The sequence below is a fragment of the Botryllus schlosseri genome, chromosome 1 (assembly GCF_051294905.1).
Source record: "Botryllus schlosseri isolate E-star chromosome 1, Bs_hap1, whole genome shotgun sequence".
Classification (NCBI taxonomy): domain Eukaryota; kingdom Metazoa; phylum Chordata; class Ascidiacea; order Stolidobranchia; family Styelidae; genus Botryllus; species Botryllus schlosseri.
This window is the reverse complement of record NC_137236.1, coordinates 14785427-14811805: the sequence shown is the minus strand read 5'-3', so window position 1 is coordinate 14811805 and position 26379 is coordinate 14785427. Positions and strand designations below refer to the sequence as shown.

The following is a 26379-nucleotide window of genomic DNA, read 5'->3' as shown; positions in this document are numbered from 1 at the left end:
ACCTGAATGAGGAAATGAAAACAGAAAACATAAAATACTTATAGCCAGGGTTGAGTTACCTAGCTGTAGAAGAAGCATAAAATATGATCGAGGCAAGATCATTCTTCGATTTTTCTTTGACCGATGGACATTTTCCCATCATACATTGAGTATTGAAGCTACGTTTGTGATTTCTAACTATTCGTTTGGTAGTGAATGCTGTGATCCAAACGTTTCATTAACCCTTTCGAAATACTATCACAAGTGGTATAGTAAATTGTGTAAATGCCGTAAGTTTGCACGCTAGCAGTTCCACTTTAAGTCCTTTTAAACCCACTTTTTATAATTGTTTGGTGATATCGATTCGTTCGAATTTATAATATACTAATTTTCTTTACGTTTAGCAGTTTCTGGTCGCATTTTCAAGTACCAGTACCAATAGACGAAATCCCAAGAGTGTGGTTACTTGACTTCTCCTCGAAATCACAAGGAAATGTCGGTCTTGGCCGTCTGAGTCTCGAGTACCGTAATTTTCCAAGTATAGTACGCCCCCTTAAAATGGCATGCAAATTCTGGGAAAAAGCCTGTACCCATGTATAGTACGCACCCTGCATTCACAGTACATGAATAGCTGTGTTTTAGTACGCGATGTTGTTCTGTTTTGCGATGTCACTGGCGAACAATCATGACATAACCATCGCTAATCATTATGCAATTAACGGCATTGTCTCTAAACCAGGGGTGGGCAGACTTTTGAGTTCGCGGGCCGCATTCAACATACGAATTCATTCCCGGGCCGCACTACATAAAATTGGGATTATAAACGAAAACGCAATGTTGGTATTTGATTATATAATGAGGACATGGAGATGCTTATTTAAAAGAAACCAAGCATTGCTTTGCTATTGTCGTACATGCGTCAGTAACAGTGGCGAGATTTCATAGGCTGGTCGACTTCAATGACCAATTTGTTAAAACTATAGAGATGAAAGTCGGTGGTCCCGATTCTTAGAACAGGATTGAAATTTAAATCTGTCAGCAGCGATCTGTTCATAGATTTGCCAATTCCATTTTTGGTTCAGCTCCAGGACACACAATGCTGACAGCATCATAGCCATGTTAGCCTCAAACACGCTTCTTCTGTGTGTAGATAAAATATAAATACCCTAACTCTACGAATACAGAGAACAAATCTACCTAATACACGTGCGAATCGTTTTTTACAAGCATATCACTGAAATAATTAAAACTGGACTAGCCAATCTGAAATCACACTCGTGATCCGAATTGCGTCAATCTCGTTCAGAATTTCTGTGATGTTTAGCAGTTGAAACCTTTCAAGCTACGTGGGCTTTAATATCAGGCTGTCGCACCAGACATTAAACATAAAATATAATATGTGCATTATTTATCCTAGAAAAGTGGTCCTCAACTTTACAACTCACGCCCCCTTATGATGGTGAAAGATTTCGCGTCCCCCTTATCGTCATATCACAAAACGCAACCAGGATGCTAGCCAACCTAACGGGTAGTTAGGTGGCATGGAAGGCTACTACTGTGGATGAGGGATTTTGAAATGTGAAATTCAAACTAAATACAGAGCAATAACTGTGAAACGAACGTAAATCGCGCCGAGCGCGAAAAAATTTTTCAGTTGATCTCAGCTTCGCACGCCTCTTCAGATGCTTTCACGCCCTCAAGGGGGGGACGCCCCCTAGTTTAAGAACCACTTCCTTAAAACTATCATGGTGAAATATACTAAAAAGTTTAATCAAGTCCCTGCATTAATTAGATTTTTAGTACGCATTTTATCAATATTTTTTATTAAGTTTCTTTAGACTCTCGCGGGCCGCACAGAACAGTGTGGAGGGCCGCATGCGGCCCGCGGGCCGTAGTTTGCCCACCCCTGCTCTAAACGATAGTACAGAGCAGCCAAAGCCTGCGAGGCTGGCGACGCGACAGTTCGGGCCAGCGACGCGACGTCTTGCGCACGAGGCCTATTACAGATGCGATTGCTAATCATTATACAAGTAAAGGTATTGCCTCTGTACGATAGTAGATAGCAGCCAAAGCCTGCGAGGCCGGCGACGCGACATCTTGCGCACGAGGTCAGATGCGATTGCTCAGGCCAACGGTCATGTCGTGCACACCACGCCTGTTGGAGGTGCGACTGATTACGCAAGCGAATATATTTTGCGCACATGGCCTGTCGATGAATCAGCGAGGATTGCCGTGCGCGCGTTCAGCAATCAATGAATGACCTAATTTCGCTCGCGTGCAAACGGCAAACCAACTAGGCAGGAGATTGCGTGCTGTGCAGACGACTCTCGTTAATTGGCAACACGCTTTTTGCTAATTGGTAGCGCGTTACACTGATAATACGAATTACTGGGCACGATGGCTGAAAGTGATGCGCGATTGGAAACGAACATGAAGAAAGGTGTGCTTTCAAGTTTTTTATCGAGGGAGATTTTTTTCAAGCGTGTTGCTCCCATGTATAATACGCACCACCTGATTTTAGGGCAAAAAAATCGTGAAAATTTTGCGGATTATACATGGAAAATTACGGTAATATGACTTGGTTCGAGTCATGCGCAATGACTCGAGTCCAAGTCAAGTCAATACACGGATTAAATAGAGTCGAGTCATTTCCATATTTTCAGAAAATGACTCGAGTCATTACAACCCTGGGTTTCAAGTGAACATTGGACATGGCAACATCTTATGTCCTATGCAGACATGGGGTAGTCGCGATTAGTAATCGTAATCGATTACGACGATTACAGCATTTTCAAGTAATCGTAATCGATTACATTCGAAAAAATTCCGAAGTAATCGTAATCGTAATCGACTACTTCGCATATTTAATCGATTTCTTTGTGAAAGAACGATTACTTTTATTTGTACGACGACTGTGACATAAACTGAACATTCGTTAACAAGCAAGAGATATTATATAAGTTATTGAGTCACAAACGTCTGATTTTCAAATACCATTGCTCATTATTACGTCAGAAGTAGACTATTAGTTTTGCTCGTCTTTGCGTAAAAATTTTCCACATTCCACACTTTCAGGGTTGCCATCGACATGGACCCAAAAATAAGGACGGTCGAAAAATTAAATTAGCATGAGAATATTCCCCGATGTTTGGATCGGATAATATTGCTTTGAGTTTGAACAATTGCGATGTGCAATCGTTGGTGAGGAATGATTGCCAATGTTTGACAGTACGGAATGCCCAGGTACCCTCTGCAGCAACTGCCTTGTCGTATGTGGCCGCCGGTGCTGATCGACGTATGGGAAAATTATTCATCGACTGGCTCAAATTAATCATTATAACATATTTTTTGTGTTTTGGGGTATCAATGTGAAATGAAATAGCGGTCTTTCCTATGGCCTCCAAGTTAATGTTACAATTGCAGATATTGCAATGTGCGAAACACTCGCCCTTCAAGCTTCATTTGATACTTTTGAATTATGTCTCATAATCATCACGAAAAACGTTCTTGCGCCTGCTTATTTTAACTAATCAGATTTAGCCTTATTAGTAGCTAAAACTATGTGCGCAAGGGCAATATAATTTAGAAATATTTAGCAATGATTAATAGCTTTACTACTTTTTAACCAATGTGTCGACTGCACTGCGCCTTTTTTCACTACGCACTAAATGCTGCCTTCCCCATAGCCTGAGCTTATTCTGTTGTAGACCGAACAGCAGGAACCTGGTACTGCTGTTTACTGCTAAAATGACGTCCGGTATGGTAGCGTGGTATACAGACGAAACCACTCACTGCCCTAGCTATCTCACCACTTGGAAGTCAAATTTTATGGTGTGCACGCCACGAGAGTTCCTTTCCTTTATGTTGTCATAAAATCTCGACGCAAAAGCGTAATTTTAGAATATTATTATAACACATATACCAGAGTAAAACGATCGAAGTTCTGTAATGGTTGAAAATAAGACAAAATAAGGACACAAGTCGAAAATAAGGACATTTCTTAGAAATAAGGACAGTTGAGTTTTCTAAGACGTGGCCCTTCAAAATAAGGACAAATCTTAGAAATAAGGACGGTATGGCAACCCTGCAATAGTGAATAGATATTCGATGTACATTAGTGTGATTGTAAAACACCCACCGTTCAGTATATCGGGTCATCAATACATTTCAGACGCCACTACCTCGCTGCAGGATAATTAATCACCTCTCTGCCTAGTTTAGAACAGCAACTTTTGTATTGATGTTTGGTTATGCTCAGTTAAACGCAATTTGATCGTTGTTGCTTGGCGAGCAGTAGGCCTATGTGCTGGTACAAACGTACACCAGACAAAGGTTTGAAATTTTGTACTCGTCAAATAAAATATTACAGTTTCCACAACGAAGCATTAAAAATCAACAGCTGCTGATATATATCATAACCTAGGGTTACCATATTTTTGTGAAGCAAATTCCGGACACTCCTTAGCGCCCACTAGCGGATTTAAAAACGAGGTATTACACATTGAGTGACAATATGACGTCACACTCGCAAAGCATTGACAAACGACTGTATACAGGAATGGAGTGGAACATAGGTCATGAACTTGGCCCTCTGTAATGTGAGCTCTGGTGATTGCTACTTGCTATGGTGTGCAATAGATTTCTCCACTGGCCGGATGAAATCGTCTGGCGGACCGTGTTTGGCCTGTCGGGATTGTGTTTGGCAGCCCTGCTATACTGTTTTGTGTGTTTTTATTTTAATCAGGTCCGAAACAACATTTTTTCCGCCCCCTTCCGTCCAAAAACAGCACTGATCTCTAACCCACCATAGGGTAATCGATGCAACTTCTTAGGCAATTACTATAAGCATTTGGCTGTGAAATTTTATGAGTGAATTCTTCAATAATATTGATTCTTCCATTAGGCTACTATAAAATGCACCAGCAGGTTGCTCATCCGGTGATTTCCAACCTTTAATAGTCGCGACCTCATTTCAAACTTAAAATTGTTCCGTGGCCTAGATAAAAACTTGATAAGCTGATTACTGAAAAAATTCAACTTGCCCAAACTTACTCCCGGCCTAGGACGGTGATTACGTCCAACATCATCGCGATCCCCAGATAAAGGTAAACGACCCGAAGATTTGGAGCCACTATCCGTGACTAAAGCATCCAATTAGCCTTGACCAACTCTAGTACTATACCGTTTGCTTATAATTGCGATTACCATTGGACTTATTTCAGTAAATGATGGTAATTTATATTTATTTTGATTGCATATTTTGGCGAATGCGGTGCCTGGTGCCCATACTAATATCAATATACGTTGCATTACCTCACGCGCAGCGCGAAGAAGAATTTCGAATATCATAAATCTGCTTGAAAAAAATATTGTTTCTGTTGATTTACGAAAAACTTTTGAGCCTACTTCAACCCTTCAAAATTCCAAACATTTAGGCATATTTTAGAAATTCCTCCCGGACGCAGATTTTTTAGTGAAATTCCGGACATGTCCGGGAAATTCTGGACGTATGGCAACCCTATCATAACCGCGCCGTTTTTTGCCGTTTCTCGTAATGGCAGCTTGCATTACATTATCTGTATCAAGTTGAAGGCAGAATTTTATTTTCACCTTCTCTTATTCTCATATTATTCTACTCAAAACGGGCGTCAATTGCTATTTCACAATTCTTTACTGAAGATTTGGACCTGCCGTCATAGCCATCGGCTTATTTACCATGTTAGCATGGGTTGTAGATAGAATCAGGATCAAAACAGCAAAATCGTCCTCCACTCTAAACGTTGGGCTTGGGCCCCCAAAGGGTAGTCAATTTTTAACTTGAAGATTTAATTTTGTCAATAACATTGTTAATTCCATTATATTGCATTATTAATCCTATCTCAGCCCCCGATGGTCAGACTTACCTGAAGAGCAGGGGGCGCGTAATCCATAATTATAACATCTGGTATATTGCAATAATTACTGTAGTGCATGTTGTTAATTCGTGACCTCCGGTCTGTTATATAGTCAAAAGATATTGTAGTGCCCCAAACTTAGCAGACTAAAAGAAAAACTTTCGTGAGACGCACACACAAATTGTCATGTCTAATGCTCTGTGGGTGCCTGCGTGGCATTTGCATCGTAGGCTCAGATTGGAAGGACCGGACTGTTAGTCACGCCCACCCAGCTTGGCTATTGACAATGGACACATACCCCAAATTTCGGCCAACGTCTTTCTTTGATAGCACACTTCGTAGAGTCGCATGTTGGCCGAAACTGCATATGTCTTTTGGTGTGTCGGGGCGCGGTATTGACTGGCACCAAAATGCCTATTACTATGAGTTATGCATCCTTTATTTCTTGAGGGGAGACGTTTGCATTTCGAAATCAAGCTATCTAGAGACATTTAAATGGCAAAGCTCAAAGAGAATTTTCAACTTAATGAAATCTGACGAGAATACTCTATAATTTATGTTCGTTCACGAAATACTTTTGAGTCCCCTCCGAGCACGCTCCCCACCCTACTGGGGAATTTGGGGTGCAGCAGTTATGGACCTGGCAAGAATGCGAATCATTGGGTGCGATAAATCGTCCTTTATAAAATGGGCAATATGTACATTGTACAATATGACGTAGCAAGCAAATGTCGCATCTGTTTTAAAGAAATATGTTATCTCATTAAGCGTTTTCAGCGCAATCCATGTATTGTCTTCCAATATAACTACTGAGATGCAAAATAAATGTAATCGTGAGTAATCATGATTACTTTTCCAATGTAATCGTATTCGTAATCGACTACTTCCTGATTTTGCTGTAATCGTAATCGCGTGATTCCGAAGTAATCGTAATCGCAATCGATTACATCCATGAAGTAATCACCCCATGTCTGGTCCTATGTGATTAGGGTCAATCGAGTTGAGTCATTTTAAATTCAGCATCAATTCCGGGTCCAACTCATTGTGTTGACTGTTCAGTTTCGAGTTAATACTTGACACCCAGTTTTTACTACTTTGCCTGTTGTTATCGAATGCTTCTCGTTGATAATATACAAGTTTTCAACACTCTTAACTGTTTCTGGTCGCAGTCTCATTTACCAGTACTGGTAGATAAAATAGCAATGGCGTGGTAATGTCAGTATTGGCCGTTCGAGACTCGAGTCATATGACTTGGTCTGAGGCATGTGCAATGACTCGAGTAGCCTACACCTCGAGTCAATGCACAGATTGACTCAGGTTGAGTCGCGTCATTTTCCATCTCTTGAGAAAATGACTCGAGTTAAGTCGAGTCACTAAAAATTTGCCACTCGAATGGAGTCATGACTCCACAGCCCTGATTGGAAGGCCTAAAGATTGAACATTAAACATGAATAATTTTCACATGTTAGCCTACACCACATCGGACTGGGTTCATATTCAATATTAGACTGATTCAACAACATTTAAATATTCAAATAGCCTATCACTGTTACAATGTAATACCAAGTAAAAATACAAGCAGTCTAATAATTTCTAACAATACGTAGGCCTACTAGTGGTTCTCCTCCAAAGTCAACCCAGACTGCAAATATACCTGCAGCATCCTGATACACATTGTTCTATTAAAGTTTCAGCAAGGCCAAGTTCTATTTAATTCACCACCAACTTGATTTGGACAATTGGATTTCTTCTTAAATAAATTCGACTTTGATATAATCTACTTCACTACCAAATAGTGCTGAAAGCGAAATATTTCGTCAAATTTTGCCTAAGAATATGTCTAGTTTTCATATATTATTGGTCCTAAACGTCGATAACGAGTTGTAGGCTGGCTTTCAGACAGTTTAGTATAACACTTGCAACATCTTGAAATAGGATAAAACGAAAGTAGACCGTGAGCTCTGTTGACTCTATATCACACTAAGGAGTGTTCTACATTCACAGCCTTCAAGCTTAAATAGGTTGAATTTAACCTTTTTTTCTCGTATGCAGATATCGTATACTTGTAATCTATCCCTCACTCGTTGACACTGACTGGAATCTGGGAAGGTGTCTTTACAGACTTTCTTGCAGTTTTTGGTTTTTTACCGACTCACGGTACAGGGTCTGTCTCCGTCTCACACTACGACGGTACCTGTGATATGCGGCCTGTACGTTCATCGCTTCATTTACTCAAGGCCATTATATCTACAAGCCACCATAAACATCGATTGGCTTTCGAATAAACATTACAACTCGATACCATCAGCTAGCAGCGTGTTCTCCTACTCAATGTTATTGTTTATTGTCGAGCGCGTGAGAGAGGGAGATAGATATAAAGAGAGAATTCATTTATTAGTCAAGCGAGAGAGAATTCTTTTATTCGTTAACCATGAAATGTAGTATAGGCAATGTCCACAAACATTCACGTCCAATAGTATACATTTTCTTTAGCCTAACCTAACCTAAACCCTAACCCTAACCCAACCAGAAACCTAACCTAACCTACCCCTGACCCGTAATTTAACCCACATGCTCATGTGTCGCATGCCAAATTGTCGCATGCCGAAGTGTCGCATGCTGTAATGTCGCATGCTCATATGTCCACGGACCGGAGTCACCATCTATCAAGCAGCGAGTAAATGGTACATACGCGCTGCTGGTAATCGCAATTTACGCGTAATGATACGGCAATTTAAAAGTGATAGTTGGACATCGTGTCAAACCTAGACAGATTTTAATTTACTTTCATGTCACAGTAGGCTATAGAATCAGATGAGTATATTAAAACTAGAGTGGTCATCGGGAAACTGTTCTCGGTGAAGTTCAATTAACTTTGAAAATGGTACATAGGCGCGGCTGGTAATCGCAATATACGCATATGGATAAGCCAATTTCAAAGTGATAGTTGGACGTCGTCTCGCACCTAGAACTGTCTTAATTTACTTTTATATCGCAGTATATGATCATTGGAGTATATTAAAACAAGATTGGTGCTCGTGAAACTGTTTTGGGTGACACTAAATTAACTTTGAAAATGGTACACACGCGCTGCTGGTAATCGCAATTTACGCGTAATGATAAGCCAATTTCAAAGTGATAGTTGGACATAGTGTTCGTGTCGGACCTAGAAAGATTTAAATTTGCTTTTATCTCGTGGTATAGAATCTTAGATGAGTGTATTAAAATCAGAGTGGTCCTCGGGAAACGGCCCTGGATGACATTAGTTGAAATTTGAAAAAGGTGTAGACGTGCTAGTCCTCAGCGCAATTCATACATGACTTTTTTCGAGGTAAATGTGGTTTCCATTGACTTAAAGCGATAGACTACTAATTTTGTAAGCTATATCCTAGTAGAGAAACATTTATATTAGTACTTCTACTCTATATTTATCACATTTTGCATTGCTATGTTCATGTTCATGGTGGATCAATTTTTACTTCCGTTTATATGAAAATCGTGCTACGATGATAGCGGTTGTCAATGCGTCATGTGAAAACCCAACTTGCAAATCACTCGGCAGATCTCGGAACTTTTACTACTGAAGCGTGAGAGTAGGTCAGCCGCTTCGCTTCATTTGACATGCGGTATTGCTATGATTACAGCAACACAGTGAAAGCAAATGTAATAACAAATATAGTATAAACGCTTAACTGATAAAACAGTTAATAACGGTTGAGACACCGTAGAGCAGAGATGGTCTCATTCGCAAATTTCCGAATCCACCCGGCTCCGGCTTGCCATTTGAAATTCAGTATCCGAAACATTTTGGACGAAGGGTTTAGAGTCCAAATAAGGCCGGCTGAAATGATACTAATTTGTCATACTTAAGAGGAAAATCCTGCTAATCTTCTATTTTCAATGCGAAATCACGATCCGGATCCATTCGACAAAATACACTCCTGCGTACAGACTTGGACAACTAGAAAATTTTCAGCTTTACCAGATTAGATTGGAATTAGATTACTGGCATTTCGCTCTTATTTAGTGCAATTAGACTACAATTATCTAGTTGTCCGAGTCTGCCAGCGTGCTTTTGTCTTCTGATTCGATTTTGATTGTTGAAAGTTGTTTTGTAATTTTACCAGTCCACATGCTATCAATCAGGTTTATTAATATTTTCATCGTTTCAAAACATCACAAGACTGCGATACAATGAAAAGATAGGAAGGTGTCGAAACAATTTAATGTTGAAAATGTTGAGCATCACTATTGTTAGCAAGGCAAACTCTTCGGTCAGCTTCAAGCCTTGCCAACTCTAACCTGGCATGTGTGCATGTAAATATGTCATTGTAAAAGCCCTGTTCATGAACACATCGTCAGAAGTTCGAAAGAAACCGTGATCGCAGAGTTACAATTTATTATGAAACATTGAAATTGCTGGAAAGAAGGTGTTAGGTAAAGATTGTGCAAAGAAACGTTATATACAAATCTTTCAAACACTCTGAAAGCGATTTCTAGATCATTCATAACAATCTACTACACCCCATACAAAAGTGATGTATGGTAGAAGCCGGAAGTTATCAAAACGAAGTACTTAATATTTTTGAAGTACTCGAGTAGGTTCTCTCGAAGTGCACTACTCATCCAAGCGGTGATGTTTTCAAGACCACTCTTACTTTACAATTTTTGGGGTAAAACTATACTTGGCTTGTACGTTATGAAATATTTCAGCTAGTTCTGTGATGGGTTTGCAACGCTTCTGTGGGTGTGATTATATTGGGCCTAGAAGTAGCTGTGTTACCGTAGCTTAATCTTCATCAATTTTAGTGTTATAAGTCATTTAAGCAGTGGAAGATACGTTTGAAAATGACAACCCACCTCGACCTAATCTACCTTTCCAAGTTAATCACGTGGGTCGTCAATTTGAATAATCATAGTGCTGATATGTCGAAAATTGACACTGAGTGTAAGTTTGTGCCGTCGTCTGTACTCGACCAGTAACACAGACTACTTTTACCAGCTCGGTGACTATACCTTAACCATTACAGTTCCACATACAGAAAATGATGGACCTGCATTCAAACGAATTTCATACCATTCGTTGTTCGATAAATCATACTTCTCAATATTATCTGAAAGGCCACACTCATCTACTGCATAAATCCAGTTGCCAATTAGATATGTGGTAGTCCAACCACGACAATGAATCATAGATGGCAACGAAGTCCACTGTGCTGAAAGGACATCATAACATTCAACAGTATTAATAGCGTCTCCTTCACTCCAACCACCGCTCACAAATATTCTTTGATCAACTGCAACAACACCACAGTCATCAAGCGGATATCTCATTGGCTCGAGGTCAACCCATACAGACGAGGATGGACTGAATCTGCAGAATGAAGAAACAAAATCGCCATCCTCCCCTTTACCTCCGATACAATAGATGTAACCGTTCAATGATACGAGACCTACATCAGATATCAATGCAGGTTTGTTCTCCAGTTGAAACCATTGATTTACAGATGCGTCGAATCTTTCCACGTCTTTGGTTGTTGTAAGATAACTGCCACCGATAACGAATATGTATCTGGATGAACAAACTGAGTGAGGAAAGATACCATGGTCACAAATCATACTGTCGGTCTTTTCCCATTTCGAATTTTTGCAATGAAAGTTGAGTCGAAAAACAGATTTAGTCTCGCATAGAACGTAAATATACGAGTCGAAGGTAATTGCAGCGAAATTCAACGAGGACTGAAATTTCGCTTCATGGAACATTTCTATTTGCTCTGTTACTGGATTGAAGGATCGGAGGCATTCTCCTTTCCTATCAAAGAGAATAATCAATTCAGTAGCAGCATTTTCTTCTTTTGCCTTGTTAGAAGCATTCAAAATATATCCAGCAATTAACTTGTACAATTCATAGTCGTTGCTTATATGGGGTTGAGTTTGTAAAACATGTTGCAAATACGCCGGAGAGATTTTATCAAAGTGAATCACTTTGAGACCTTCATGCAAATATTCCTCTTTACTGTGGCATTTGTCGATCCACTTGAGTAATAACATAAGTTTTTCTTCTTCCCATAATTTGGATTTTCCCGACTTAAAAAGACCGAGAAGTTCATCTTTTTCCACGCTCCCGAATCCAGCTTGGTTTGAGATTTCCATGATATTTTCTTGTAAAAATTCTCTGCAATCTGAAGACACACCTACCAGTCCATAAATATCACCAACATTTCTTGTAGAGAAGTAATTCTCAGTGGTAATTGATTCAATCAAAATATCGGATATCGCATACTTTACATCTTCTAACTGCATCATGATTGCGACGTGAAGAAGTTCGAGCATTTTGCCATCAGGAATCTCAAATTTGCTTGAATATATGAAATTGATGCAACTTTTGACACACTCGGAATCTACATCTTCTAATACAACTCTTCCTTGGCGACTCTCTTTTGTATCATGCTTTAGCATAGCTCTGAAATAATCCGAACCTGCTGGCAATATATTTCTGTGAGCGTGATAGACATCATTCCCCACTTGAACTATGAAATCACAATGATCTTGATCTTGCTTCATTCGATATAATTCCTCCATCATCTTCACTGCACGTTTCTCTGCACGTTTAATAGCAACTTGCACCATGATCATCATCAATCCGTCTTCACGGATAAATAATAGCACTATCTAGGCTACAATAGATATACTGCACAAGTAAAGATAGCAGATATTGAATCACTAGGAGTAAAAATACAGACATAATTATTATCACTAGAGTACCAGCATTGAAAAAATACAGATAACCAATTGCATTAACATTGAATGATAATTTCCCAAACAGGGCAGGTTGGTTAGAACTGCTACATATCTTACCCCAGTCGGAGCGACAATGAGTCTAAACTTCAAATAAGATATGTTTTATTATCAGGGTAAAAAAATTATCAACTTATATGAATTCAATTCAATTTATTATTTACAATCTAAACATGTCAACACACCAGAAGACTGTGATACAAGAAGATAGAAAGGTGTCGAAACGACTTGGAGTAGTCTTTGAAATCAGACACCTACCTGTCCTAGGCGATGTAAAATAATAAATGGTTGACCTGATAACAAACGCGAGATACATGTGTTAGCAAGTGGTAAGTAAAATCAATGATGAAAGAAAAGACTATCTATGCAGGTTAGCATACCAAATCACAAAATTCATATCCAATTTGCGTTTCATTCGTCAATTTCTTACTTACAAAAATATCAGCTAGTAGTTTGAATGAAACCAAATGTGTGTAAAATGACAATAATATCCCAATTCAGTTTATTATAAGCAAGGTCATCATTTTAATACACCACGATACTACGATACAATGAAAAGATAGGATTTTGTCAAAACGACTTGGAATAATCTTTGAAATCAGACACCCACCTGTGCTAGGCGATGTAAAAACGAGGTGTGCACACTGAATGAAAAGTAGATACAGGTAGTAAAAAAGGAAAAGGCAACAACAATCATAATGTGTAACGCGAAACAAGTTTACTTCAGACCCACAAGCCATTAAAACAGTACTTTCAAATGTGTCAAAAAAAATTCATAATTTTATCACTTAACTGAGCCTCGGTACACAGTCATGTCGCAGTTACTCGCTACCAATGTTCCCTCTAAGCTGCGCATGTGTGCAAATACGCAGTGCTTTCACGGTCTCTGCGCATAGAAAATCTAAGTTGCGTACAAAAAATCCGAAGTGATGAACTTTTTTGTCGTTACGCACTGTTTTCCAAGGGTCTGCGCAGTGAGTTGGTGAGTGTGCGCAGACCCGTCAAAATTAGAGGGAACATTCCTTGCTACCCGACCATTATTTAACAACAAATATATATGTAAGATCACTTTGAAGTTGCAGCACACCAGAAACTTTCTCGAATCTTGAGAATGCATGTTTAAACATTATTCACAGAGGTTTTCAGTCAACGCTAGAGTATCACATATTCTCAAGAGCCCTCAGTTTAAGAACCACTGATCTATACTCTCACCATTGCAGATCCTTGGAGTCCGAAAGTCAAAGTCCCATAACCATAATCATTTTCTTCTTTTTTCAAGCTATACCATTTCTTGTTCAATATATCGTACTTCTCAATGTCATCAGAATCGTTCAACCAATTCACCGCAAAAAGCCAATTGCAGATGTGATAAACAGCATGACCCTCATCACAAACATTCATAGATGGTAATGAAGACCACTGTGCTGATGTGACATCGTAACATTCTACATTGTTGATGAGCTCCTTTCAACTCAAACCGCCGGTCACAAATATCTTTCGATCAACTGCAAGGACACCACTATCACACACAGGATATCTCATCGGTTCAACGTCAACCCACTCTGATGAGGATGGAGTGAATCTGCAGAATGCAGAAACCTGGAAATTCTCATCACCACCTCCAATACAATACACTGAATCATCCAATGACACGTGACTTGCACCATAATCTGCTGCATGGTTGTTTTCTATTAGAAACCATCGATTTAAAGAAGGATCAAACCGTTCCACAAAATTTAGTTCCGGGTCGTAACTTCCTCCGAGGACAAATATTGATCCGCACAATGACACCGAGGAAGGATATGTACCATGGCGACATAACATATCATCCATCCTTTGCCATTTTGAATTTTTTCTTCGAAAATCGAGTCGATGAACAGATCTATTCTCGCATAAAATGTAAACATACGACTTGAGAACGATGGTTGTAAAAGATTTAAAATGCGTAAACTTCGCATCGTGGAACCTAGTTATTTTTCTCGGAAACCGGATTAAAAGATCGCATACAATCTGCGTCCAAATCAAAAAGAATTATCCTTTCTTTTTTGTTGACCCGTTCAACTGATACTTCCAAGTAATGTCTGTGGATCAACTCATATGACTTGGCATCATTCCTGATAATGGGGTGAGTTTCTACAAGATGCTGCAAAAATGTTGGTGAGATTCCGTCAAACTCTATCAATTCGAGGCACTCATGCAAATATTCCTTCTTTTTTTGACATGTCTCAATCCACTTGAGCAATACCTTCAGTTTTTCTTCCTCCCACAAAATCGATTTCTCCGATTCCAAAACACTGATAATATCATTTTTGTCAACGCTACCGAATCCAGCTTGGTTTTCGATCTCTCTGATATTTTCTTGTAGAAATTCTCTACACACTGAAGAAATGTCATCGAGTCCATAAACATCAGCAACATTTCTTGTAGAGAAATAATTCTCAACAGATATTGAATCTATCAAGATTTCGCATATTGCATGCGTCAGATCTTCCAACTGCATAATGATTGCGACGTGAAGAAGTTCAATGATTTTTTCATCAAGAACCTCAAATTTACTGAAATATATAAAATCGATGCAGTTTTTGACACATTCGGAGTCTACATCTTGAAGTACAACTCTATTTTCTTGACTTTCTTTCGTATCATGTTTTAACATGGCTTTGAAATAATCCGAACCAGTCAATATTATATTTTTGTAGGTGTGATAGACATCATTTCCGACTTGAACTATGAAATCACAATGATCTTGACCTTGCTTCATTCGATATAATTCCTCCATCATCTTCACTGTACGTTTCTCTGTATCTTTAATAGCAACCGGCACCATCATCATCACCAACCAGTCTTCAAGAATAAATAATAGTACAATCTAGGCTACAAAAGATATGCTGCAAAAGTAAAGATAGCAGATATTGAATCAATAGGAGTCAAAATACACACATAATTAATATCACATCCTTTCAGACTGGAACTATGAAATCGCAATGATCTTGATCTTGCTTCATCTGATGTAACTCCTTCATCATACTAACTGCACGTTCCTTCACATGTTGCAAAACAATTTGCACCATGATCAACAATGACATGTAAACTATATACAATAGAGATAAGTACTGCTTCAAAATTAAATATACTTATGATGTTGTATCAGTCAGTGCTGTAAGCCAGGGTTGTAATGACTCGAGTCATGACGAGTCACGATTTTCTGATGGTTTACCTTGACTCTAGTCAGTTTCACAAAACTTGACTTGGACTCAAGTCATTGCGCATGACTCAAACCAAGTCATATGACTCGAGAATCAGACGGCTAAGACCGACATTTCATTATAATGTCTGAGAATAGTAAAGTAACTGCACTATTGATATTCCGTCTATTGGTTTGATACTGTATTTCAAAATTCGACCAAAACTGCTAAAAGTGAGAAAAATTAGTATAAATGGGAACCCTTCGATATCGCTAAACAGAATTATAAAAAGTGGGTGTAACAACACGTTAACTGGGAGCTGAGCAGTCAACACAAGGACTTGACTCGGTGGTGAATTGAAAATGACTCGACTTGACTCGAGACAAAACTGTAAAAGTGAGATTGACTTGTGATTCGGAGTCTTCTGACTTGGTTACAACCCGGCTGTAAGCTGGTACATAACAAATAACTGAACAGAAAATTGACAATAATACGCTCAGATGTTGGCTAGCGCCTCCAGCATCCTCTGCAGATGGATGCTAATGCTAATCTGACTATAGAGTATGACTGGAGTGACGACTCGATTGTTCTCCCATTGTTAGCCGGCAGAATGGTCACGGTCAGATGGATCCACCCAAAACAGGATCGCTCAGTGCTTGTTTCAATGGCGTTCAAGGCGATTCGTCGTGTATTTCTTGAAGTTGCGTCGGAATTAGTTAGACAGTTCAACATTTAGGTAGCGGTGGCGAGTCGTTATGACTAGTGAATAATACTGTGCAGCCTATGTTACATTTCTCACGAGATTGATGTGATATTGTGGCTTTGATCCTTTGTAGAGTTTGCTACGTATATGAATATAATGACAGAAGGTATAGATTCTATATAGAATAGCTGGTTCGTGTGCATTGGCTATTGTGAGATGAATTCATGGAAAGAAAGACTGAAGAATACTACAAAGTGAACAAGTGGAAAGATCTTGAACTATACCGATATGCAATTCACGATATCGTTGATTGAAAATATGTCCTATATTAACTGCAGAAACTCGAGTATGAATATAACAAATAATATTGCAACTGTCTTGTAGTCTTATATAATGCCTGTCAGATAACCGCAGAAACTGAGTATGACTAGCAGGACCGTAACTGCCGCACCCCAAACCCCCCAATTGGGGGGGGGGCGAGCTCGAAGGGGGCCCAAAATTATTTCGCGAATTAGCATAAATTATTGAGTATTTTTCAAAAATTTATGCAACTTTTTCAAAAAATTTTCGCGCTGCGTGTGATTTCAAGTTGCCAACTTTCTTAGTTATTTGGTAGCCTACTCTTCCCCAAGACAAAATACGCAAAATTTATCGAAATGGACATATCGGCGAGACATTCAAAGTTTTAGAACATGTAACATGCGACTCCAAGAAGTGTGCCAGAACGATCGGCAGCGAGAAAACCTGGGCCAAAAAGGACTGCCCGCTTACGCTGACCGAAAACTTCGTTATATATGCAAAATGCATATAGGTATAATTTTCCATAGGCGCCTAAATGACTGGCGCCGAATGTTCCTGTCTTGGCAATCTGAACCTCAGAAGACAAATACCATAATCCACAGGGAAAAATTGTATGCCCATTGCCCATAAAGAAATACCAATTTGAAATCACGTTCGTCGTTAGTCTAGTACATTTAAGCGATTCTGTATTTTTTTATATAACAGACAGGAGATCACGAAATGACATCATGAAACGAAGTCATACCAACGGGGCCGCCCGCCCGAATATGTTTAATTATTATTTAGGGGCCCTACAGTTTCCAAGCCACCTCATTCAGCTCTACCGGTAAATCTGACAACGTGAACAAGAAATTGATAGCAATATATATGCAATTCCCAATATTATTGACCGATTTTATCATGAATTATCGAATATTTTCGCGCTTTGAGCTGACTCACTAAACTGTGGCCCTTATTTCGTGACAAAAGCGAACAACGTGATGGGGGGGGGCGGTTTATCACCCTATGGGAGCCCAAGACCCAAGTTTTATTGGGGGGGGGCTGGCCAAGTGCTGTTTCGTTCCTGCGAACGGGTATACGCCCGAAGATGTTCAATTATTATTGAGGGCTCCTACCATTTCAAACACACCTCACTCAGGTCTACCGTTCATTCAGATTACGTGGGCAGAGAGAGGATAAAAATTGATAACAATATATATTCAATTCCCAATCATATTGACCGGTTAAATCATGAATTTTGAAATTTTTTGCGCTTTGCGCGTGTGGACGACCAAAGCTGCCCCACTAAACGGACGGTGAACACAGATGATGAGTAGCGGTACACAGCGTATAGCCAATGGGGGGTCTGGGGGGCGAGGCCCCCAGAAGTTCGGTTTATCACCCTATGGGGGGCCCATGACCAACGTTTTGGGGGGGGGGCTGACGAAGTGCGGTTACGGCCCTGATGACTAGAACAAGAGCCTTGTGTAATGTTAATGTTCTGCTTGAGCCCGACTCACAATAGCCAGAGCTTACTTCTTGAAAGTGTGCAAAATCGCACTTGAAGGGAATTCGTTTTCATTGGCAAGAACACAGGAAGACGTCTGCCGGTCGACATTAGTAGTAAGCCAATGCACCACGTCAAGGTTTCGACCAATGCATTGGTTTCCTTTTTTAGGTAGGGAACCTCAATGTGGATAGGCAGCATTTGCCACAGAGAGAAAAAACTACCATACTAAAAGAGCATATTGTTCATTTTTTTTTCAAGCCATCTCGCAAACTTTTGGAAAATTTGGAGGACTTTTTTTGCTTCTCATGCAATGCAAACTTCGCAAAATTGTGAGACAAGATGTTATTCAAGTGTCTCATTGCCTTATCCATGACATCCTCAACCTCATTTAGGTCTGAGCCAGATTGAAGTGACACAGTATGAATTAATTTGTTAAAGAATGGATCACAGTGAATTGCGTCAAGTACCCTGAAAAAATTGATCTTTTTCAGGGGTTTTGCCATTTCTTTACTGTGGATAACATAAAAGCGGAGAACCATGCCATGAAACTGTTCAGACGGGCTCTTCAATCCATCGACTTTCTTCTGCATCACTTTAATGAGGTTTCCCGATGGCGCTGCAGATGTTAGGCATGTGGCAATTGCTTCGTTAGCTTGCTTAGAAATGGCTCCCAAAAGCACTCCACCAATATATTCAAGTATGTCTAAAAACATGTCAAAGTTTTTCCATGGAAAGGCAAAGTATCAAAGGCTATTTACTTACCAGATTCCTTGCTGTTGACTCCCCCAATCTCTGTGATTGGATCCTGTTCTTTACCGCACACGAGAGAATCAAACATCTTCAAAAGTAATGCTGAAGCTGGCAATTGCGGCAAACCCAGCAACTTGTTAGCTTGGTGACAGATATTAGAATAATGTTGATAAAATCCGTCAACACCAAGTTTGCAATATTCAGAATGGAGTTGTTTCACCAATGGAACAGCTTTGATCACGTCTAGTTCCTCGAATGATGGGGCGCATTCAAAGTATTTTTTGGTATTTACACAAGTCCTATTCAAAACAGCAATTACAGCATCCTCGGATATATCCCAAGTAGTGGTGGGAACTTTATGATTTTTGTAATGTTTTTTCAGAGCTTTCACAGTCGGAAAGGATGCTTCGCATTCCTCACAAATCACACCTTTCCAGTTATCGAGTCCTTCGAAACATTCTTCAATTTCCATTTCAGTCAGTCCCTCCCAGTCATCCCAAAGTGATGCAGCTAAATCAGTCATGATACCGATTTCTATCCGTGACGAAATATGATCTAAATCTGGCGAAAAATATAACAGAGGCTACACGGTATTATTCACTAGTCACAACGACTCGCCACCGCTGCCTAAATGTTGAACTGTCTAACTAATTCCGACGCAACTTCAAGAAATACACGAAGAATCGCCTTGAACTCCATTGAAACAAGCACTGAGCGATCCTGTTTTGGGTGGATCCATCTGACCGTGACCATTCTGCCGGCTAACAATGGGAGAACAATCGAGTCGTCACTCCAGTCATACTCTATAATCTGACGTTGAAGCAAGAAAGAAGGTCCGACCGGGTAGGGGAACTCCCGTGTTTGTCTGTGGCTTACTCCCGCCAACTGATGGCGTGAATTTATCGTACCAGCGTCTTGCTGCAGAAAATTTACTTATTTCCCAGATACAATAGTTACGACCGTTTCACTGGGTCGTATTGACTGCGATAGAACGCGCGATAAGGTTTAAAGAACGGTACAGTATGAAAAGAATCACGTAACCGTGAAAACGTATTTGTCATTCCATAATCCATCATCATCATCATCATCATCATCATTGGTTTATTAGCAATTTTATCAGTTCAATACACCACAAAAATGCGATCCAATGAAGAGAAAGGAAGATGTCGAAGCGACTAGGAGTTGTCTATGGAATCGGACACCAACCTTGGCCTAGGCGATGTAAAGAGGCGGCATGCACACTGAATGAAAGTAAAGAAGATAGTATAGAAAAAGAAAGCGACAAGAAATAGGGCGGCATGTCATGGGAAGCGAGATCGATAGGTCAGTCGTGGTCCGGTAATCTTGAGGATGGACTGTATTTATTTTGGAGTAATTGCTTGTATTTCGACTTGAATGTGGACATGCTCGTCGACTGTCGGATGGCCGGCGGGATACTGTTCCACACATCAGGTCCGGCATATTTGATGGAGCGATGATCTTTCCGGTCGATCATGTGATATTTGGACGACGTGGACGCGCGTGTATTGTACTTGTGCGCTTTTGATTCAGAGGTAAAGAAGTCATTGAAATATTCTATTTCACGCGGAACACGACGAAATTTTAGGACGTTACTTAACTTTTGGGAGAAGTAAATAAGTGTTGGTACCCCACAATATCAGTCTCTAAATCCCATTGTCTCGCTGTGTCCCTGCCTCTCTCTCTCTCTAACTTTGCATTCGCAATGGAAGAATATAATACTTCTACTTTACAAACTTTAAATAGCGAAAAGAGTGTAAATCACAACACATTAGAACCAGTAGATGTATCGAAAAAATTGATTTACTAGGTAGTGCAAGAAGTAGAGAAGAACTAGTTGAGGACTGCCATGCTCAAAAATAAAGTAGTTAGGTGACCGTCAACCAAGCGGTAGTTTGTACAAGTCTGCTGGGGGCGTTATTCCTGCACCTGCTCATATCAACAGTGCAGGTTGTCAACAAGCCTTGGTCATTACTCATTATGGACCAAGGTTACATCGCTGTCGATGTATCTGGCAGCACACTTCGTTTATGCTGCCGTGCATTACTCATCCCTGGTACTCAAGTAGAAGGGACGTTAAGAGTTTTCCCGCATAAGAAAAATATAAGTAACGACGTTTAATTCAAAGGTTGTCAAACAGCTTCAAGTGGAAGTAAAAAATGGTTGTTAGAAAAATAACCAATTAGGGCCTTGAGTACTGAATAAAATATATTTGATTGAGTGCTCGAATTATCTCAACGAGGAGGAGGGTTCTTTCAAAATTACAGGGAATATATTCACGATTACTGCAAAATAACTACAAATCGCTGCAATTTTCAAAAATCACTATATTCCGTGATGCAGTCGGCATAGCCCAGTTGGTATTTTACTCATACAGGCGATGGGAACATACCGCAAAATTACAATCTACGTCACAAAATCTAAAATTCATACAATAGTTTTGTCTAGAAATTTAGTCGGCGAGGAATCTAACATCACACGAACTTGAGTACGGTAAGTGGTGCAATTGTGCAGAACCTAATTGAGTTCTCCCAAAAATTAGAAATAAGGTGTTACTGACAATCTCTGCTTTAGCGGCTACAATCCGATGCAAGTGCAACTCCACGAAATATCTCGCGCATCAAATTCCACACTTATAGACCGCCGTGAAATCGGAGCGATTTCTAAACTTCGCCACATTCGACTGAACAGCATGGCTGCAGTATAGCCATTTCAAATATAATTCATACCTAACTTTGTTAAGCTCTGTTGAACCATAGACTTGGACCACTAGAAAATTTTAAGCTTTTCCAAATTAGACTACTGGCATTTCGCTCTAATTTAGTGACATTAGACAACTAGAATTATCTATTTGTCGAAGTCAGTGTTGAACAAATAGGTAATCTGTTAGATAGACAACATGCAGAACGCTGAGTGTGATTCAGAATTTTTTATTGTGGCTCCAAGCTCTGAAGTTGGTCAAAACGAAACGTGGGTATACAACACATGGAATAAACGGTAAACACTTGAAACGATTAAGAGTCAATGAAAAATATGGGCAGGATTATGAATTCGGATTCGCCATTTTGATGAGGTTAGGTTTATAGAGGTTGGATAAGGGTTAGATGTAGGACTCGATTTATAAGGCCAACAATATAACATAGCCAAGTCTTACTCGAAAACTGCTTCATTTCTGTTATTCTAACGATTTAAACTGTACTTTTACATGTACGACCTGAAAAACACCAATTTTGTCATGCAAATGAGATCTCATCTAGTATGCAATCAGATTGAACGGAACACAATGTGATTTCAAATCAGTTAGAAGTTTTAGCACAACTAAAGTTATTCCATGCTCAATGAATATTATTTACACAAAGGATTTAGTTCATGTTGGAATATACAACGTCCTCCTTGGAGAGGCACGGCATTCAGTTGAAGAATCAGTGATCTATACTTTCACCATCGCAGATCCGTGAAGTCGGAAAGTTGGGTCAGTACCGTCATCCACTGTATACCATTTCCGCTTTATCAAATCGTACTTCCCAAAGTAATAAGATTTGACGTACCCATCCATTATATAAATCCAGTTGTTGATGTGATAAGCTGCGCTGCAAATTCCACAATGCAAAGATGGCAATGAAGTCCATTGAGCCGAGGTGACATCGTAACATTGTACAATATCAACGGTAGAAAAGTACCTCAACCCACCTATCACAAATATCTTTTGATCAATTGCAACAGCACCAGAGTTAGACACAGTATATCCCAATGGTTCAAGGTCAACCCATTGTGACGAAGATGGAGTGAATCTGCAGAATGAAGAAAGTTCGACACGATCTCGCCAGCCTCCTATACAATAAATGGAATCATCCAGTGATACAAGGCTTGCATCACAAATTGCTGTAGGCCTTTTTTGAAGTTGAATCCATTGATTTGCAGATGTGTCAAATCTTTCCACATCGTTTGATGCTTGGTGAAAACATCCACTGCCGATGACAAATATGAATCCTGACAATGACACTGAGCAAGGGAGTGACCCATGGTCAAAAATCATATCTTTCATCTTTTGCCAATTTGATTTTTTTTTCTTAAAATTGAGTCGGTGAACGGATCTATCCTGACATAAAATGTAAATGTAGAGGTCGAGAACAATTATTGCAAATTGATTGAAATGCCGAAACTTTGCATCGTGAAACTTGGTTATTTTCTCTGAAATTGGATCAAAGGATCGAATACAGTCGGTGTCCCCATCAAAAAGGAGTATCAATTCCCTTTTCTTTACCTGTTCAACCGATGCTTTTTGAATATGGCTCCTGATCAAATTGTCCAACTCGGAGTCACGCTTGAAAATGGAGTGAGTTTCTAGAAGTTCTTGCAAAAACACAGGAGAAATTTCGACAAATTCGATCAATTCTAGACATTCATACAAACATTCCTTCTTTTCGCATCCCTCAATCCACTTGAGCGTTAAAACTAATTTATCTTCTTCCCATAACTTTGATTTTGACGATTTCAAGAGATTCAAGAAGTCACTTCTTTCAACGCTTCCAAATCCAGCCTCATTTGCGATTTCCATGCTATTTTCTTCTAAAAATATTCTGCATCTTGATGTGACATCAATCAGTCCATAAATATCACCAGCATTTCTTGTAGAGAAGTAATTCTCAACAGCAGTAATTGATTCTGCCAAAATATCGGATATTGCATCTCTCATATCTTCCAACTGCATCATAATAGCGACGTGAAAAAGTTCAATGATTTTTCCATCTGGGATCTCAAATTTACTCGAATATATAACATCAATGCAGCTTTTGACACATTCTGAATCCACATCTTTTAAAACGACTCTTCCTCCGTGACTCTCTTCTGTGTCGTGTTTCAGCATCGCTCTAAAATATGCGGAACCAGCCGACAATACATTTTTGTGGGTAGGATACACATCATCTCCGACTTGGATTATGAAATCACAATGATCGTTATGTTGCTTCATTTGATGTAATTCAGCCATCATAGACACTCCATGCTTTTCTGCATCCAAACATACCTTTCGCACCATGATCGCTGGTCACTAATTAAGCATATGCTGTATAAAAGAGAATTGAAGACATAATCTGTTTTGACAGCAAACATGAATAATCACACGTATCACATGAAATCAGTTAGAATAGGCCAAATCAATATGAACTGTATATATGAACTGGAACATTACGATATAGTGATGCATGTAGCATAGAGCTAAGGAATGGACAAGAAAATGGTCAAAACCGACTTCTGGGTGCTAATCAAAATGTCTAGATTTGCAGTAAAAACCAGCTTTAGGGAGCCTGGTGGAAGCGGATAGACACTGTAGACACTTATTTACCATGGTGCCATGTCAAAATCAAAAAATTTCAGAGCAGGGCGCTGTCGATATCTTCGGCAGCTAATTACAGTTATTACCATGGCTTAAAGACAGACCAGCTACTGCGATAAGATGGGCAATCCACCATGTGTTGGAAAAACGAAGACTAATAAAGCCAATCAGTTATGAAAGTTGACCTATGACATCTCCGCATGCTCCTGTTTCCGTTTCAAGCACACGTTTTTACACTAGAATATCGCTAGTTTTAATTCCTGTGAGAATACGAATAGAAATGAAACAGAATTTGGATCTGCAATTCAGGAAGGGGAACGCAGTGAGACAACACCGTCGAATTGAAGAAGGTGTACGAGTGTGAAAGAAGGTTCATCGCCAAAAACTGCTCACAAAGATGAAGAACACATGACAGATAATACAAAACAGTCAAACATTAAACTACAACATGAAATAAACATCAAGTTATAAAAGAGTTATAAAAAGTAAATTCGCAAGATTTCACGAGCACAATAGAATCGACAGTAGATTCGGATATCTCATCCGCTTTTTGCTCAGGTTATTCCAAAATAGTTCAAATTGAAAGCACATGTTCTGACCAAGAGATTGGCTTTATAAAACTTATTCTGTAACAACACACAAATGATATAGGCCTGCAACAATGCAAGACCTGACATCTAAAGCACCAGGCAACTCATCAATACGGCGATTTTTTTGACATGTCCAAAAAAGTCATAAATTGTAGCGTTAGATCAAAATTGTTTACAACTCCATTTTTTTGCAACCAGTATCTTGCTTTTGTCATAGTCGGTGAAATTATGATTTGAAATTTTACAGCTTGTAACCTACTTTATTGTGCTCCCGGCCCATTGTGCGGACATTGTGAATCATAAACGGTCAAATGGAACAAATAGGTTGACACGGTGTTATGCTCATCGTACTGCAATATCCTAACCTACCTGAAGCAAGACTGTGTGGGCATTGGTTCTTATATCAATAAGGGCATGATGGAGAATTGTGATGTTGAGGAGACAACATTGTTAGAATGAAGCAACACGGCGTGTCACCAGCATTGTACCCACAACTTCAGAGTTGCCAGCCAACAACTGCTGCTGTTGAACGTTCTTACTCTCTTCTTGGCAAGCTACTTATTAAGGACGGACACTTTCTACCCATGAATGCAGGAAAGTATCTTTTGTTGTACTACAATAAATGTTGATAATTTCCACCACAACGACACAACGTGTCATGTAGGAACTATTGGAATTCTTCGTAGGTCCAGATTTCCTTACAATAAAGTGTAATCATGTAAAATTTGTCGTTTTTTAGGTCAAAATTACCTTGAAATCATGTTTTTTAAAGTCTAAAACGTTAAAGTTTTGATTTGTTCACAATACCACAATATATATCGTTTTCAGGTAAAAAAAACTTGCCCTACTGCTCACGTACTAAAGTGACTACATACGTTTGGTGTGCGTACTTAGTAGGAACCAATTACTGGGATGTGATACGCTGTCAATAATAGATACATACTGCCTCGTATTGATCTGCTGCCTTCCGAGCACGCGTTGAAGGACGAAACAGTGGTCTTTCATGCTCAATGTTCGGTTGCGGATTTTCGTTATTCCCGCCCTCGGTGCTGGTGGCAATAGCGTCATTACAAATCGCGGCGTATTTGCTAGGGAGTTGTCCAACCGGACAATCTTCGCCGTAGTTACCGAATTCTGCTCTCCCAGTTTCGACGGTGGTACTGCGTGGTGACATATACCGAACCGATACCATAGCTTATCTGCCAACGTTAAGTCGGACATGGGCGTAAGCAGGGTATGGTTTGAGAAGCTCCGCATTGTCCACCAAGGACTCATCCTTCATGTCGCTTGACGTAAATAGGACATGGTTTCAAGCTTTTACAACCACGACGGAATGGA

The 26379-nt window shown here is 39.6% G+C and overlaps 4 protein-coding genes across 4 annotated transcripts; all 4 read right to left on the bottom strand.

The window, feature by feature from the left end:
* Positions 1-10883: 10883 nt before the first annotated feature.
* LOC145438923 (kelch-like protein 40) lies at positions 10884-12503 on the bottom strand. The gene has a single exon (XM_080316319.1). It carries the CDS (start codon positions 12501-12503, stop codon positions 10884-10886), a length of 1620 nt encoding a protein of 539 aa, XP_080172445.1.
* Positions 12504-14637: 2134 nt separating this feature from the next.
* Positions 14638-15498, bottom strand: LOC145438905 (kelch-like protein 20). The gene has a single exon (XM_080316299.1). It carries the CDS (start codon positions 15496-15498, stop codon positions 14638-14640), a length of 861 nt encoding a protein of 286 aa, XP_080172425.1.
* Positions 15499-18503: 3005 nt separating this feature from the next.
* LOC145442906 (uncharacterized) lies at positions 18504-19411 on the bottom strand. Its single transcript, XM_080320949.1, has 2 exons — positions 19111-19411; positions 18504-19051 (listed from the first exon to the last, which is right to left on the bottom strand). The coding sequence occupies exons 1-2, from the start codon at positions 19184-19186 to the stop codon at positions 18591-18593; spliced, it is 537 nt and encodes a 178-aa protein (XP_080177075.1). The 5' UTR covers positions 19187-19411; the 3' UTR covers positions 18504-18590.
* Positions 19412-23298: 3887 nt separating this feature from the next.
* LOC145438867 (kelch-like protein 20) lies at positions 23299-24154 on the bottom strand. The gene is made up of 2 exons (XM_080316242.1): positions 23381-24154; positions 23299-23307 (listed from the first exon to the last, which is right to left on the bottom strand). Exons 1-2 carry the CDS (start codon positions 24152-24154, stop codon positions 23299-23301), a joined length of 783 nt encoding a protein of 260 aa, XP_080172368.1.
* Positions 24155-26379: the final 2225 nt, after the last annotated feature.

Bases quoted from the DNA above. Each gene is read 5' to 3' on its own strand.
- LOC145438923 (XM_080316319.1), bottom strand. From the start codon at position 12,503: ATGGTGCAAGTTGCTATTAAACGTGCAGAGAAACGTGCAGTGAAGATG.
- LOC145438905 (XM_080316299.1), bottom strand. From the start codon at position 15,498: ATGGTGCCGGTTGCTATTAAAGATACAGAGAAACGTACAGTGAAGATG.
- LOC145438867 (XM_080316242.1), bottom strand. From the start codon at position 24,154: ATGGTGCGAAAGGTATGTTTGGATGCAGAAAAGCATGGAGTGTCTATG.
- LOC145442906 (XM_080320949.1), bottom strand. From the start codon at position 19,186: ATGTTTGATTCTCTCGTGTGCGGTAAAGAACAGGATCCAATCACAGAG. The intron at 19,052-19,110 runs GTAAGTAAATAG...ACATGTTTTTAG, and splicing joins AGTCAACAGCAAGGAATCTG to ACATACTTGAATATATTGGT.